This window comes from Panthera uncia, chromosome D1 (genome assembly GCF_023721935.1).
Source record: "Panthera uncia isolate 11264 chromosome D1, Puncia_PCG_1.0, whole genome shotgun sequence".
In the NCBI taxonomy this organism is placed as follows: domain Eukaryota; kingdom Metazoa; phylum Chordata; class Mammalia; order Carnivora; family Felidae; genus Panthera; species Panthera uncia.
In genome coordinates, this window is record NC_064808.1 from 12,905,719 (window position 1) to 12,921,380 (window position 15,662).

At 36.5% G+C, this 15,662-nt stretch overlaps 2 protein-coding genes across 2 annotated transcripts; one reads left to right on the top strand and one right to left on the bottom strand.

The window, feature by feature from the left end:
- The first annotated feature begins 2,200 nt into the window (after nt 1–2,200).
- On the top strand, nt 2,201–3,145 carry LOC125915989 (olfactory receptor 1052). Its single transcript, XM_049622135.1, has one exon. It carries the CDS (start codon nt 2,207–2,209, stop codon nt 3,143–3,145), a length of 939 nt encoding a protein of 312 aa, XP_049478092.1. The 5' UTR covers nt 2,201–2,206.
- Nucleotides 3,146–13,237: 10,092 nt separating this feature from the next.
- On the bottom strand, nt 13,238–14,194 carry LOC125911364 (olfactory receptor 8K3-like). The gene has a single exon (XM_049615246.1). The coding sequence runs from the start codon at nt 14,192–14,194 to the stop codon at nt 13,238–13,240; it is 957 nt and encodes a 318-aa protein (XP_049471203.1).
- Between the last annotated feature and the right edge of the window lie 1,468 nt (nt 14,195–15,662).

Sequence of the window (15,662 nt, forward strand, 5' to 3'; positions counted from 1 at the left end):
GTGTATATATATAGACGTCCCTTCTGTACAAACTTGTCCTCTTAGAGGAAAAGTATTAAATATGTTAAAACTGTTCATTAGTTTGTTATTCTGCTCCTTGTACATTAATAGATGAAATTTGCCTTCAATTATTTTACCTGGAGTTATCTTTATATACGTACTATTAATATAATAACTCTGTATATCACATAATTATTAACGGAAACTGTTTTTCACCAATAAAAAACATGGAAAAGTACACAGAGTTTCTAAAGCTAAAAGATTAAAATATTTTTGGTAAGTTCAATTAGTTTTGTAAGCTTTTTTTTCTTTTTCTTTGAATTTCCTCATAATTAGTAGATTAGTTAGAAAATTTAAGTCTGGTAGAAACATATGAGTGCTAAGAATATTAGAGATTATGTCATCTAACTCAACACCTTATCATTCAATTCTGCTTCAATATCATCTTAAATTTTGCAGAGGATGGGTATCTCTGAATAAGCACTATAATTGAGTTTCTAAATTCCATTTGGAAGTGCCGTGTTTTTAATTATACTTATGATGAAAACTGTTTACAATAGACAATCTTTCCTTGAGAAAATGTTTTTTAGTTGGTGTTCTGAAAAGAAGAAGCAGACAGTTCCATGAGAATTCTAACCAATGCAACTTTCTGCAGTGATGGAAATGTCTATAATTTCTGTTGTTCAGCATATTGACTACCAGTAACATATGGGTCTTGAGCACTTGAATGGGGACTAGTTCACATAATTTAAATTTAATTCAGTTTCACTTTATGTGTAAATATTTTCATGAAATCACACTGCATAGGATACTTGGGACGTGATAGACTAATGTTATATTCAGTAATGAAAAGTCTGGGCTTAACATCATTTGTTGAAAGCACTCATGCATTGTGGCAAATATATTGATAGTTTCTGAGCAGCATATGAGAAATTGTGAAAATTTATGGGCCAGTAATTTATCAAAGGAAATGTTAAACCATCCATTTACATTTACATTTAAATTCCATTTAAAAAATTTTTTTTATTTTTTACGTTTATTTATTTTTGAGACAGAGAGAGACAGAGCATGAACAGAGGAGGGTCAGAGAGAGAGGAGACACAGAATCTGAAACAGGCTCCAGGCTCTGAGCTGTCAGCACAGAGCCTGATGCGGGGCTCGAACTCACGACTGTGAGATCATGACCTGAGCCAAAGTCGGTCGCCCAACCGACTGAGCCACCCAGGCGCCCCTAAATGCCATTTTAAATAAAATGAGCCAGATATTTAAAATTGGGGAAAGGTAAATTGGTTGACTAAAATATTTTTTTTCATGATCTATATTTGTCCACATCTTCCCTTAAAGAAACTCACATAGCAATTGCTTATCAATATATTGCTTATCTACCTCCATATCTATCATCTATTACCTATCATCTATCTATCTATCTATATGTCTGTCTTTTACCTAATCTACATCTATCATTTTTTCTGTTATATATATCTTACTATCTTTTCTATAATTTGAGTATTTATTATACACTCAAAGCAATATTTAGCATCTTGCTTGCAATATCTTCTATTTTCTTTTCAATAATCATGTGACATAGTTGTAATTATATGCAGTCTGAGAAAAGATAAATGAGTTTGCCAAAGTCAGTAAGTCAGTAGTAATAAGTGATTTTCTGGGTCTCAGATAGGTGATTTCACTGGGGGTGTCCTTCCAAGGGCTCATCAGAAGCCATCACAAGAAACCAGGGATCCATGCACTTTGAAGAATATCATGGCACCAGCTTGAAGGTCAACCCCTGCCTTAGATCTTCTTGTAATTTATTTCTTTCATGTCTAAATAAGAAGAGTTGAGACCATAGCTTAAATTTAACTTTGCAAATTCTTTTCACTTGCCATCAGTGTCCCTCATTCTGGTATCACCTTTCTTTCTATTGAGGTGGGCACCATAGAAACAGACTAAAATTTTTGAGAGTCTAAATGCTTTTTCAATATTTCCTTATGGGATAGAATCATAAGTAACCCTGAAAAAAATTAAGAAGCAATTTAATAAAGCTCCAGCTATTATAAATGAGTAGACTTAGATTCAGCAAAATGATTTATTTAAAGACACAACTCTAAACATGTTTCTGTTTGTTTTTACTAAATGCCAGACTGTCCTGTTCATTCTAATTCCTTTATTTTTTTTCATATCAGACTTCAAGATAAGGAATTAACAAATGGCCGAAGAAAATTTCACAGCTGTTACTGAATTTATTCTTTTGGGATTGACAGATAATGCTGACCTGAAAATCATGCTTTTTGTGTTGTTCTTGGTGATTTATGCAATTACCTTGGCAGGGAATCTGGGCATGATTTTCTTAATCCAAATCACTCCCAAGCTCCACACACCCATGTACTTTTTCCTAAGCTGCCTTTCATTTATAGATGCCTGCTATTCATCTGTTATTGCACCGAAAATGCTGATCAACTTCTTGGTTGTGAGGGAAACAATCGCATTCTCTGCCTGCATAGTGCAGCATTTGTTTTTTGGGGTGTTTATCACCACGGAAGGCTTCTTGCTGTCATTGATGGCCTATGACTGCTATGTGGCCATTGCCAACCCTTTGCTTTACAGTGTAGTCATGTCTAAAAGGAAGTGTGTAGGGCTGGTCACTGGGTCATTCGTAGGTGGAATGCTCAACTCATTGATACACACAATAAGCTTGGGAAGACTGTCCTTTTGTGGGTCCAATGTTGTTAGCCACTTCTTCTGTGATGTTCCCCCACTGCTAAAGCTGTCGTGTTCTGATACATCCAAGAATGAGTTGCTGCTCTTAACTTTTTCTGGAGTCATTGCCATGGCTACTTTTTTGATTGTGGTCATTTCCTACATTTTCATTTTTATCACTATCCTGAGGATCAGTTCAGCAGCAGGTAGACAGAAAGCCTTCCCCACCTGTGCCTCTCACCTGACTTCTGTGACCATACTCTATGGTACCTTAAGCTTTAGTTACATTCAGCCAAGTTCCCAGTATTCTGTGGAGCAGGAGAAGGTTGTTTCTGTGTTCTATACACTAGTGATTCCCATGTTAAACCCACTTATTTACAGTCTGAGAAACAAAGAGGTAAAGGATGCTGTGAAAAGGGCCATAGAGACGAAACATTTCCCCTGTTAATTTCAAGTCCCTGTGAATTGTACAATAGTCCACCGGTCCCTTCTTTACTTAACTAACGTTCGCATGAATTTAATTAACTGTAGTTTCTTAGTACAAACCATATATTCTACATACTCATTTTCACACGAGAAAACAAAAGTATTTCTACTTTTGTAGAAAGTGATTTCATTCATAATTGCATTTTAGAACAGATAACAAAGCTTAGCTCATGTGAGATATGTATCTGCATCAATTTTAATAAAATTAATTCAACAAAATTATTTCATCACTTCCTAGAATTGTGTATTTTCTGATGTTTGGAAAACGGAAAGAAAAAAATATACATATACTGTTGGAGATATAAAGAATTAGGGGTTCTTCTAAGATACTTAAAAATTATTTGCCCACAAATTTAACTGCATACATTTTTTCTTTTATTTGTAAAACTTGCATCAAATGTATTTATTTATTTATTTATTTATTTATTTATTTATTTATTCATTTAGAGCGAGACAGCATGAGTAGGTGAGGAACAGAGAAAGAGGGGGGCAGAGGATCTGAAGTGGGTTCTCTGTTGACAGCAGTGAGCCCAATGCTAGGCTTGAACTCACAAACCATGACATCATAACCTGGGTGGAAGCCAAGAGGTTCAGCCGACTGAGCCACCCAGGCACCCCAAAACTTGCATTAAATTTTAAATATGGGAAAATCTCCCTGGTGACTAAAAAGACAGGTGTTATTTCAAGTGATATTTTCCAAACAGCAGCTACTTTTCTACTGTTCTTCTTAGATATGAGTGACCTCATTTTGAGAAAATGATAGTTACAATCGTCAACATGCAATAATGAGCTTTCCCTAAATAATTAATAAATTAATTTTAGTTTTTGCGTTTATTCAGGTATATTCTGTCCTATGTATATATGCTTATTCAAATATCTGAAACTGTTATTGACCTAAATCCATATATATTATATGTTTTCTTTCTTTATACTCATGAAGGCTTGCTTCTATGCCTTAACTTTCTCTGGAGTGAATAAACTGGTTTCCTGAGTTCCCTGAGCTGCCCTAACAAATGTATTAACCATGAGGAATGGGGTCATTGTAACCTCTGATTTGGACTCAGTTGGTCAGAGTCACAATAAACAACCTGGTCATGGAGTTGGCATCTGAAGTGGGGGACGGGAGGGGGGCGGGCAGTCTGTGGGACTGAACCCTTAACCCGGAGGATCTGACACTATCTCTGGGTAGAGGGAGTCAATATTGAGTTGAATTGCAGGACTCCTCTCTGCTGTTAGAAATTTCTTGCCACTAACATCAACAGAGTTAGGCTGGCCATTGCTGCTGCGTGGATTGCAGCATAAAGAGAACAGTAGGAGGGCTAAAAGGAAAAGAGAGGAAAACAGGCGGCCAAGACTTGTTTGTGCAATGCCAGGGGCTGTTCTCACCAACACTATGTGGTGTTCTGGCTGGAAATAACATAAAGATTTAACTGAGAAAAAGAATGTGGGAAAACCACACACACACACACACACACACACACACACACACACACACGTGCACATGTGCACACACACAGATACACACACTGGAATTTGGGTACAAAATCATTAGTGGTACCTCCATACAAATGTAATGAGAACTTTCCACTCCAAAGCTTGTTATTTGGTCCATGATTTCTTTCTTTTCTATGTCTTAATCTCTGAAGAGGGAAGCTGGCTGCCCAATGACTACTTTTGAGATTATAACAGGAGCCTCAAGATTTCTGCTTCAGGTGTTTCAGTTCTAGTCCCCAGTGTAGGATCATTTAAAGACTAATTTAGTAGGGGTGCCTGGGTGGCTCAGGTGGCTAAGCGTTTGACTTCAGCCTAGGTCATGATCTTGTTGTTCCCGAGTTCAAGCTCCTCGTCGGGCTATGTACTGACAGCTCCGAGCCTGGAGCCTGTTTCAGATTCTCTCTTCTCTCTCTCTCTCTCTCTCTCTCTCTGTCTCTGCCCTTCCCCCACTCATGCTCTATCTCTCTCAAAAATAAATAAAACATTAAAAAATTTAAACGAGAGTAATTTAGTAAATTCAAAACCTTCTCTCTTTTTAAGTATCCTCTTTTTCTTCATTCAAGATTTAAAACACAACGAAAATGCCAAGAAAATACTTCACATGCTGGAATCTTACAATTTAGAAAAATTCCATTGAATACATTTAAAAATCAGGTTCTGTAATTTGACACGCACTTACTGGCTTAGTTCAGTAAGTACTCAGTGATTCGATAGTTTTCCTTCATTTAATAATACCAACCTTTACCATTAATAAACAAAAATAAATCTGAGGGAAATATATTTGCATTCACATTAAATTAAGTACAATTTTGTGTATTTTTGAGTTCTTTAAACATTTCTTTTTAATGTTAATTTTTTTATTTAAATTTTTTTACATTTATTTATTTTTTGAGAGACATAGAGAGACAGAGTACAAGTTGGGGAGGGGCAGAGAGAGAAGGAGACACAGAATCTGAAGCAGGCTCCAGGCTCTGAGCTGTCAGCACAGAACCCAACACAGGGCTTGAACTCACAAACCATGAGATCATGACCTGAGCCAAAGTTGGACGCTTAACCGACTGAGCCACCCAGGCACCCCAATGTTTATTTTTTTTTTGAGGAAGAAAGTGCAAGTGATGGAGGGACAGGGAGAAAGAGGGACAGGGGAATCCAAGGCATGTTCTGTGCTGACAGCAGAGAGCCGAATGCCATGTTCAAACTCATGAATTTTGAGATCATGATCTAAGCCAACATTGGATGCTTAACCAACTAAGCCACCCAGGTTCTTCAATGTATTTTTGAGTTCTACTACTGTGAAGGTCAGTAGATGCAATCTGGGATTCTCAAAGCCCATGAGTCAGTTGAAAATATATTCCAATGATTTTATTTTTGCTAGTTCATAACTGACAAGCCAGGCATATTCAACTAGTTAACAAAAATCTCTCTACACAAACAGGGAAAAACCCCAGACATTCCTGTTGTAAAAAATACAACTGTAAAATGATCATATTTATAAACAGATTTTGGAATGTATATGATATGGATATGAATTTAAAATATATACTACAATCATTCAGAGGGATAAGAAGCCAATGCTATAAAGTTATTTCCAACAATATAATAATAATTATCATAGTTGTAATATTATTAATAATGCATAATGTCAATGCCTATACAGAACATGCATAACTCGTTTTATTGCGTTTCACTTTATTGCACTTTGCAAATACTACTTTTTTTTTTTTTTTACAACTCAAAGGTTTGTGGCAACCCTGCATTGAGCAGTGTATTGGCACTATGTTTCCAACAGCCTCTGCTCATTTTGTGTCTGTGTTGCATTTTGGTAATCTCACAATATTTCAGACTTTTTCATTATCATTATATTTGAACTGCTGCAATCTCATAAAAAAAAGTTAATGGAGGTGAGGTGGGTCGAATAGAGAAATGTTGGCTAACTGCAGAAGGAAGAAGGACAAGGAACTGTATCCGGTCAGCATTTCCTTTTGGATTGCCTCATCCTACTACAACTCCTCCCGTCCTCAGTGTTGGATGAAGAGTTGCTTCTTCTGGATGAACAAAGAAAGTGGTTTCTTAAGATAGCATCTATTCCTGGTAAAGATGTTGTGAAGATTATTGAAAGGACAACAATGGATTTAGAATATTAGATAAATGTAGTTGATAAAGTCGGGTCAGGGTTTGAGAGGATCTACTCCAATTTTAAAGTAGTTCTACTGTGGGTTAAATGCTACCAAAAAGAATTGCATGCTACAGAGAAATTCATCTGGGAAAGAAAGAATCAATTGAGGCAGTGAATTTCATTGTCACCTTGCTTTAAAAAAATTGCCTCAGCCACCCCAGCCTTCAGCAACACCACCCCATCAGTCAGCAGCAATCAACATGGAGGCAACACTCTCCATTACCAAAGATTACGACTTTCTGGAAGCTCAGATGATGATGGTTAGTGCATTTTTTGAAATTGAGATATGTACATTGTTTTTTAGACATAATGCTATTGCATACTTAATAGACAATAGTATAGTGTAAACACAACTTATATAGGCACTGGGAAATCAAAACATTTGTTTCTCTCGAGTTAGTGTGATACAGCTTTATTGTGACACTGGCTTCAATGTGGCAGTAATCTGCACTATCTCCAAGGTATGCCCGTACAATATATTGAGTGTTGTCCCGATTCATGTAAACATCCAAAGGCTGCTGACCACAGTGATTACACAAATAAAAGGAACAAGGTACAACTCAGGAATATCTATCAACCCCATGAAAAGAACCTTCACGGATCAACCTATACAGTTTGTCATTGAAAGAGTTGCTGAAAACCAGAGGTGTCAACAGAGACCGAGTGGGGAATCTGGGCTTCTTTTTTCCCTCTGGCAGTCATGAGACAGTTCCTCCTTCCTCTGCTAAGCACTGTCAGAGAAAGGTTATTAAACAGACAAGATAAAAGATGATTCGTTGACTTATAATGTAAAACTGTTCAAGTTTCAGATCTGTGAAAGACATCAGACCCAAAGGTACACGTATTGTATAAGTGCACTTACAGGAAATGCCCTAATGGATGAAATCATGGAGGCAGGAAAGAGATTGTTGGTTGCTTGAGGCTGGGGTTTGGAGGTGTTGATGAAGAATGAGGAGTAACCACTAAGTACTAATAGGCACGAGGTCTCTTTCTGGGGTAATGAAAATGTCCTAAAATTGATTCTGGTGTTGGTTGTACAACTCTGTGAATATCCTATAATCATTGAATTGTACACTTAGAATGGGTGAATTTTATGGCTTGTAAATTATATCTCGATGAGACTGCTATAAAAATAAAAATAGCGACAAGGGGAAAAAAGTCCATTTACGTGACTATTACTAGATCTGAAATCAGGAGGTTAATCTATGTATAATCCACCTTGCAAGAGACAGAAATCACATTTATCTAACAGGTATTAAATTCTTTATGGTAGAAAAAACATGTGAAAGTTTAATGATTTTGTAAAAAATTAAAACTTGAAAGAAATCTTTATAATGTTCTATTTCTAAATCAATTTTTTGAAAATAAGTCTCTAATTTCTATGGAATCAAGGTGCACTGTGATGACCAAGGAAAAATTTTATGAAGAGGTAACTTTTAAAAACGCCAACATTTTCAGGGTGCTTGGGTGGCTCTGTTGGTTAAACATCTGAATCTTGATTTTGGATAAGGTCATGATCTCATGGTTCATGGTTTTGTGTCTCACGTTGTGCTCTGCACTGACAGTGTGGAGCTTGCTGGGGATTATCTCTCTCCCTCTCTCTCTGTCTCTCCCCTGCTCATGGTCTCTCTCTCTCTCTCTATCTCAAAATAAATAAATAAACTTTAAATAATAATAATAATAATAATAAGCTCTCTCAAAATAAATAAAAAAACTTTAATAATAATTAATAACAACAATAATAATAATGCCAAAATTTTCTATGACAGAATAAAATCTGAATTTTTACTTTGTCTATTCTATGGTTGACTGATTTCTATTATTTTGAGCTGTGCATCATATAAATAGGCAGATACCTCTGACCATATATTTTGCTATCATTTCATTTCATGTGCTATTTGATGAAAGTTTGTTGAGATTTAAAGAATATCATCCAAAGTATTTTAATCCTTATCATGAAGGAAACAATCAAGGTAAGACTGAGTGTAAATATAATATGAATTTCTGCTGAAATATGACACAGTAAGGAATAGGAAGGCACACCCTTCGTGCCTTCTAGGGAGTCACTCACACATACTAGAAATTAGAATAGAGTTTCTCCTGTAATGTGACTTCTGAGATTTCTCTACCTCAAAGCATTCCTGTTCAGCTCTCCAAGTGGTTCCTCTTTCTCCAGGGAATTCTGAGATACGCGTGGCACGAGTTGTCAATTCCCACATCCTTCTTCTTTCCCAGTGGTGCCTTTCTCTAATTAAGAAATCATATGCAGATACAATTTGACATCTGGGAATATTATGATTATTGTAGGTCATTAGATATTTAATGAATCATAGATCGTTCCTTATTCCAAATATAACATCATTTAACTTTCATACGCAAGATTCTCAGTTATCTCTCTCTCTCTCCCTCTCTCTCTCCCTCATATTTTCAGGAGCTCTTTTGATGACAAACTGTGTAGGTTGGCTGATAAAGTTTTTTTTTTTTTTTTTTTTTCATGAGGTGGATGAAGTTTTAGCTTGTTCTTTTTATCTGCGTCACCACTGTGCTGAACGGCCTTTGGGCGTTAACATGAATCAGGGCAATATTCAATGTATTCTACTTCATTGGGGAGGTGTTTTTCACATCTTAGTCTATATGAATGGCACACCCTAAAATAACATGGTGCCCAACCTTCACAACTGCAGGTAATGCTCTACCTTTCTCCATTATATCATTTAGGAATGCTTTTCCCATGCATTTAATGGGTCACTCAACAGATCATGGCTCAAGAAAGAGGGCCATGTTTTTCATTAAAAAAAAAAGTGATGGACTGTTGAACTTCATGGCTTTTCACTAGCTCTGTTGCACAACATCAGAGTCAATATATTCTCTTGTCCTTATGTTAATTTTCCAAATGGGTGAAGCTTGGATAAAATTTCAGCAAAGCCTAAGGAGTAGAAGATGATTGAGAATAAATAGTACCCTTACAGGCCTCTCCCACCCCCCCAACTTTTTTTTTGGAAAGAGTATCTATCTCTTATAGTGTCCCTGGCAGAATTCCTACTACAAATCACTAACAATGACATTTGGCTTTTTTTCTGTAATTCTGCTTCTCCTTACCTTTTATTTCTCAAAAGGAGTCAAACTTTGAACATAAATATAAAAATATAAACCTCCTTGTTTATTTCTTTTCAGGATGTTTCTGATAACTTAATGCTAATTCTTGCCCTCCTCCAATTTATTAGAGATTTGCTCAGGCTTTGTCCTGCATTCACTTTGTTATGGCTGTCTGAGCAAAATCACCCTTACGAGATGCCTGATTAGGAGCGACTGGGTGGCTCAATCAGTTAAACATCCAACTCTTGATTTTGGCTCAGGTCATAATCTCACTGTTTTGTGACATTGACTCCTGCATTGGGGTCTGGGCCTGACAGTGGAGCCTGCTTGGGATTCTTTTACTTCCCCTCTCTCTGCCCCTCCCCCTCTTTCTCTCTCTCTCTCTCTCTCACTCTCTCTCTCTCAAAATGAATAAACACTTAAAAAACCCCAAATGCCTGATTAATTAATTAATTACCGTGAGTCAGTTCATTTATTTGTAATTAACTGATTTTATCGTTCTTGAATTCTTTTTCTGTACAGACGTGGCTTCCATTATTTTATGAATCTCTCTGCTATTTCTCCTTTTCTAATCTGACATCAGCTTAAGGGAAATTTTACTCTCTGTCATCTCTGGGATGACATCAGTGAAGCATAAAAATGACATTAAGAGACAATAAAGGGTATGTCTTAAGGGCATGAAGCCTTAGTAATGAACTAGACCACCCAGCTTTGAAGCCTGGTTCTAACACCTAATGAGTTGTGTACTCTGACAGCTTACTTAACCCCTCTGAATCACCATTTTATAAGTTAAAAAATAAAAATTCTAGTACAATCTATCTCACAGAGCTGTTGTGAGGACAAAATTCAAGACGGGAAGAATGCCTGTCATATAGTACCCAAAGAGGAGATAATACCTACTAGTCTTTATGACCATCACAAAGATTCCTTTTAAGGACATCAACAGTTTGATAAAATTGATCCTCACATGATACTGAATTATGCAATATAGTTTTTTTTTCTATTTTGAGACTTTATTTTTTAAGAGAAGTTTTAGGTTTAGTGTAAACTTAAGAGGGTACCGAGATTTCTCATATATTCCCTGTCCCAACAAATGCATAGCCTCCCCATGTCCCATTATCCACATTCCCCAGTAGAGAGGTACAGTTGTTACGTTTGATGAACCTACACTGATACGTCATTTTCACTTAAACTCTATCATTTATATTACAAATCACCCTTGGGGTTGTACTTTTCTATTGCTTCGGACAAATATATAACATCTCGTATCCGCCATTATACTTTCATACAAAATAGTTTTACTGCCCTAAATTTTTTATCTCTTCCTCTATTCATCCCTTCTTCTTCCCTAACTCCTGGCAACCACTGATCTTTGTACTGTCTCCATAGTTATGCCTTTTTTCAGAGTGTCGTAGAGCTGGAATCATACTGTAAGTAGTGTTTTCAGATTGGCTTCTTTTACTTAGCAACAGTCATTTATGGTTGCACCATATCTTTCTGTGACTTGATAGATCATTTCTTTTTAGTGCTGAATAATATTCCATTGTCTGCATGTGTCATGGTTTACTTACCCATATTCTTATGGAAGGGCATCTTGATTGCTTTGTATTATGTACTTTTCCTTTTTTTTTTTTTACTTTTTAAAAATTTTGGTTCAAGTTTTTATTAAAATCCTAGCTACTTAATATATAGGGTAATATTGGTTTCAGGAGTAGAATTTAGTGATTCATCACTTACATATAACACCCAACGCTCATCACAGCAAGTGCCATCATTATGCACTTCTTAAATTTTATTCCAGTGAATTATTTTATTCAATGTCCATTGGCTAAACAGAGACTTTATTGCATCATGGTGACCAAAGCAACTATCATTAATTCCTAACTTCAGTAAAATCCCAGAAGTATTAAGAAGAATAAAGGTAAGCAAAGGGGAAATTAAAAATAAGCACATGGGAAAGTGTGGAGCGACATAGATTACCTATGCATGAGAGGCAAGATCTGTGTGTCCTTGCCATGTATCCATCCTCATTCACCTTAGAAGTATGACGGAGTTTGGGGCGCCTGGGTGGCTCAGTCGGTTAAGCAGCCGACTTTGGCTCAGGTCATGATCTCACAGTCTGTGAGTTCGAGCCCTGCGTCGGGCTCTGTGCTGACAGCTCAGAGCCTGGAGCCTGCTTCAGATTCTGTGTCTCCCTCTGTCTCTGACCCTCCCCTGGTCATGCTCTGTCTCTCTCTCTCTCTATCAAAAATAAATAAACATTAAAAAAAAGAAGTATGACTGAATGCAAAAACAGGATTGTTCATTTCCCTTTGCTTCCCACATGTAAGAGAATCAATCAATGCAGGTAAATGGTGATAGTCCATTAACATATGGTGCATAAAAAGTATTGATAAATTTTGGGAAACATCAATCCAAGAAAAGAGAAGCAATACAATTAATTCATTGTAGAATAGTCCTTTTACTCAAGGATACAAAAACAAGTGGAACATATTTTTTAAACACGGATAATTACTTTTCTTAAAAAAGATAAGGAAATATTATAATATACTAAACCAACAAGCCAGATTACTAAGAACAACCAGTTGAGGGAAAAAGCACAAACCAGGGAGCCCTCAAAACTTTATCTTAATTTGAATATCCTCAGATATCAACCGAAGGGACTTTGTGAGACAAACCACGGGCCACTCAGATTGCTGGATTACCAAGTATGTTCAGCCAATAGACTCATAAATTGAGGAGAAGAAAGGGGAATCTCAACGCTTGTAATAAAGGTGTTTGAACACACTACTGTGACCCAATACTTCAAATCATCAGATATCACAGAAACAACCAGTATTAAAATAATTCCAAAACATACCAGGGAAGAGTTTGAAGGCTAAAACAGAAGGAAAGGACTTACACACACACACACACACACACACACACACACACGCACACACATATACATAGGCACTGCAGTTTTACAATATATAGGTGAGAAAAATGCAGAAATACTTGACAGTTTTGTGTTTATGTGTCTCTCTGTGTGTATATCCATCTAACACATTCTACTGTACTATAATATTTACTTGATTTACATACACAATCCACCTTTCTCTTGGAAGGAGGGCAATATTTTTTACTATTTTGTTCACAAATCAATTTACAACAGTTAGATGTGCCTAGCATACATAAGACAATCTATAAACTGTCTTCAAATATGTTGAACGCATTTGTGTTTCCTCTTTTCTTTGGAGGCACAGAGAGGAAAATTTAAAGTCCATAACCTAGTTTATAGGAATCATGTTAGACAGTGCATTTTAAGAAAAAAGAATTACATATTTTTTTCCACATCCTTTGTCCTGCATATTTTACATCCTTGTTCCTCAAGCTATAGATCAAGGGATTCAACATGGGGATAACAAGGGTGTAAAATATGGACGCCACTTTATCAGTGTCAAAGGAATGACTGGACTCAGGTTGCACATACATAAATATCAGAGTCCCATAGAACACTGTGGCCACTGTCAGGTGGGACCCACAGGTGGAGAAGGCCTTGTGTCTACCCTCAGCTGAGTCCATCCTGACGATGGCTACAAGGATCAGGAGGTAAGACACAATAACTATCAAAAGGGATGAAATCAAATCAAAACCTGCTAAAATCAGAATAATCATTTCAGTTTCATGTGTATTTGAGCAAAGCAAAGATATCAAGGGGAGACTGTCACAGTAGAAATGACTAATGACATTGTAGCCACAGAAGGATGAACTAAAAATCTTTATGGTGACTATAAGAGACACAAATGTGCTGTAGAGATAGAGGATTGCCACCAGCACCTGACACACACTTTGTGACATGATGACTGGATAGAGCAGAGGGTTACAGATGGCCACATAGTGGTCGTAGGACATTGCTGTTAGAATAAAAAGTTCACTAACAATGAACACAAGAAAGAAAGCGAGCTGTATAGCACAAAAATAATAGGAGATTGTATTTTGATCCACAACAAAATTGACTAGCATTTTGGGTCCTACAGTTGTTGAATAACCCAGATCAGTGAGAGCCAGGTGTCTGAGGAAGAAGTACATGGGTGTTTGTAGCCTGGAGTCCATCTGGGTGAGGATGATCATGCCCAGGTTGCCCACCACTGAGATCATATAGATGATGAGGAAGAGCCCAAATAATGGAGCCTGCAGCTCAGGACGGTCTGTGATTCCCATGAGAATGAATTCATTGAGCATTGTTAGATTATGTGTTTCCATGCAGACTTATCAGGAAACCTATTCTGGATAGAGATATCAGCATGGTCAGTAGATTTCATGTACTATCACCTGGGTGAATTTTAGTATGCAAAACTCATGTGAATAAAATACATCCAAACTTTCCAATTTCAGATATTTGAAAATGCAGCCATCTCCCCCAAGGCTAGTATAACATAAACATAGACAGTCAGTGGTCCTCAACTGGAGGCAATTTTATTGTAACTGAATGTCATTTTATCGATATCTAGAAGACATTTTGGTTGTCACAACTGGAAGGTGGGGCTCTACGGGCTTGTGATGATTAGAGGTCAGTTTTGTTTCTAAACAGCCTGCAATATTCAATATTCAGTTAGAAATAGCAATAATGCCAAGTTTGACAGACCAGGATGTTATAGATAGATAAGTAGATAAATAAGAGAGAGAGAAATAGATACGTAGGTAGATACAAAAACATATACGTATATAAATATACATATAGATATAGACATAGGTACACACAGGAAAATTTTTTTAAATCAAAACTATGTTAAAAATTTGACTGTAACACATAGAAACCCTATGCTACAATGTTTTAAAGATTTCAATTAGTCGTTGATATAATTGCAATTACACAGTGGCATTTATAAATTGTAGTTAATACTATAACTTAATATACATGTCAATATATAATCAATTATATTATACAATTATATAATAAATACAATAAAAATTTTAAATCCCCAATTCTCAAAAATATACAGAACCCACTACTTCGATACATATTCCCATAAAATCCTTTACACCTACAGGTGATACAGGCTGACACGGTTGTCACAATTGGCACTGTGTGTGTGGGCACGTGTATAAATTAAAAAAAAGCTATAATGGATTACAGCTGAGAATTATTTGTCTTTGTGGCATAAATATATGAGGTAGATTTATATAGATAAGGTCTGTTATACCTCCACTTATGGCATATATGAGGGTTACTCTGGGCCAGTAATCTAACTTAGCTAAAACTCTTTATTGTCATATGCAAAACAATACTTCCTTGCGTAGGGCTCTTGAGAGGGAAAAATGAAAACTGAATGATTCACTGTGCTGATGCTACTTGAAAATCATGTATGTCGTGTTTGTTTGCTTGTATTATTTTTTTAAGTTTATTTATTTATTTTGAGACAGGAAGAGATAGAGGAGGGACAGGGAGAAGAAGAGACAGAATGCCAAGGAAGCTTCATGTCATCGGACTAGAACTCTGTGTGGGGCTCGAACTCATGAACTATGAGATCGTGACCTGAGCCAAGATCAACAGTTGGACACTTAACCGACTGAGCCACCCAGATGCCCCAGTTTTTTTTTCTTTTCTTTTTTTTTAATGGTAGCACTAACTTAGCTCAAAGCAGGTCTCATCACATATTTGTATGCAAACTCTTCTGGACTATGAAATTTCTTCTTTGTCCATGCTATGAGGATGAACAGGTGCAGAATA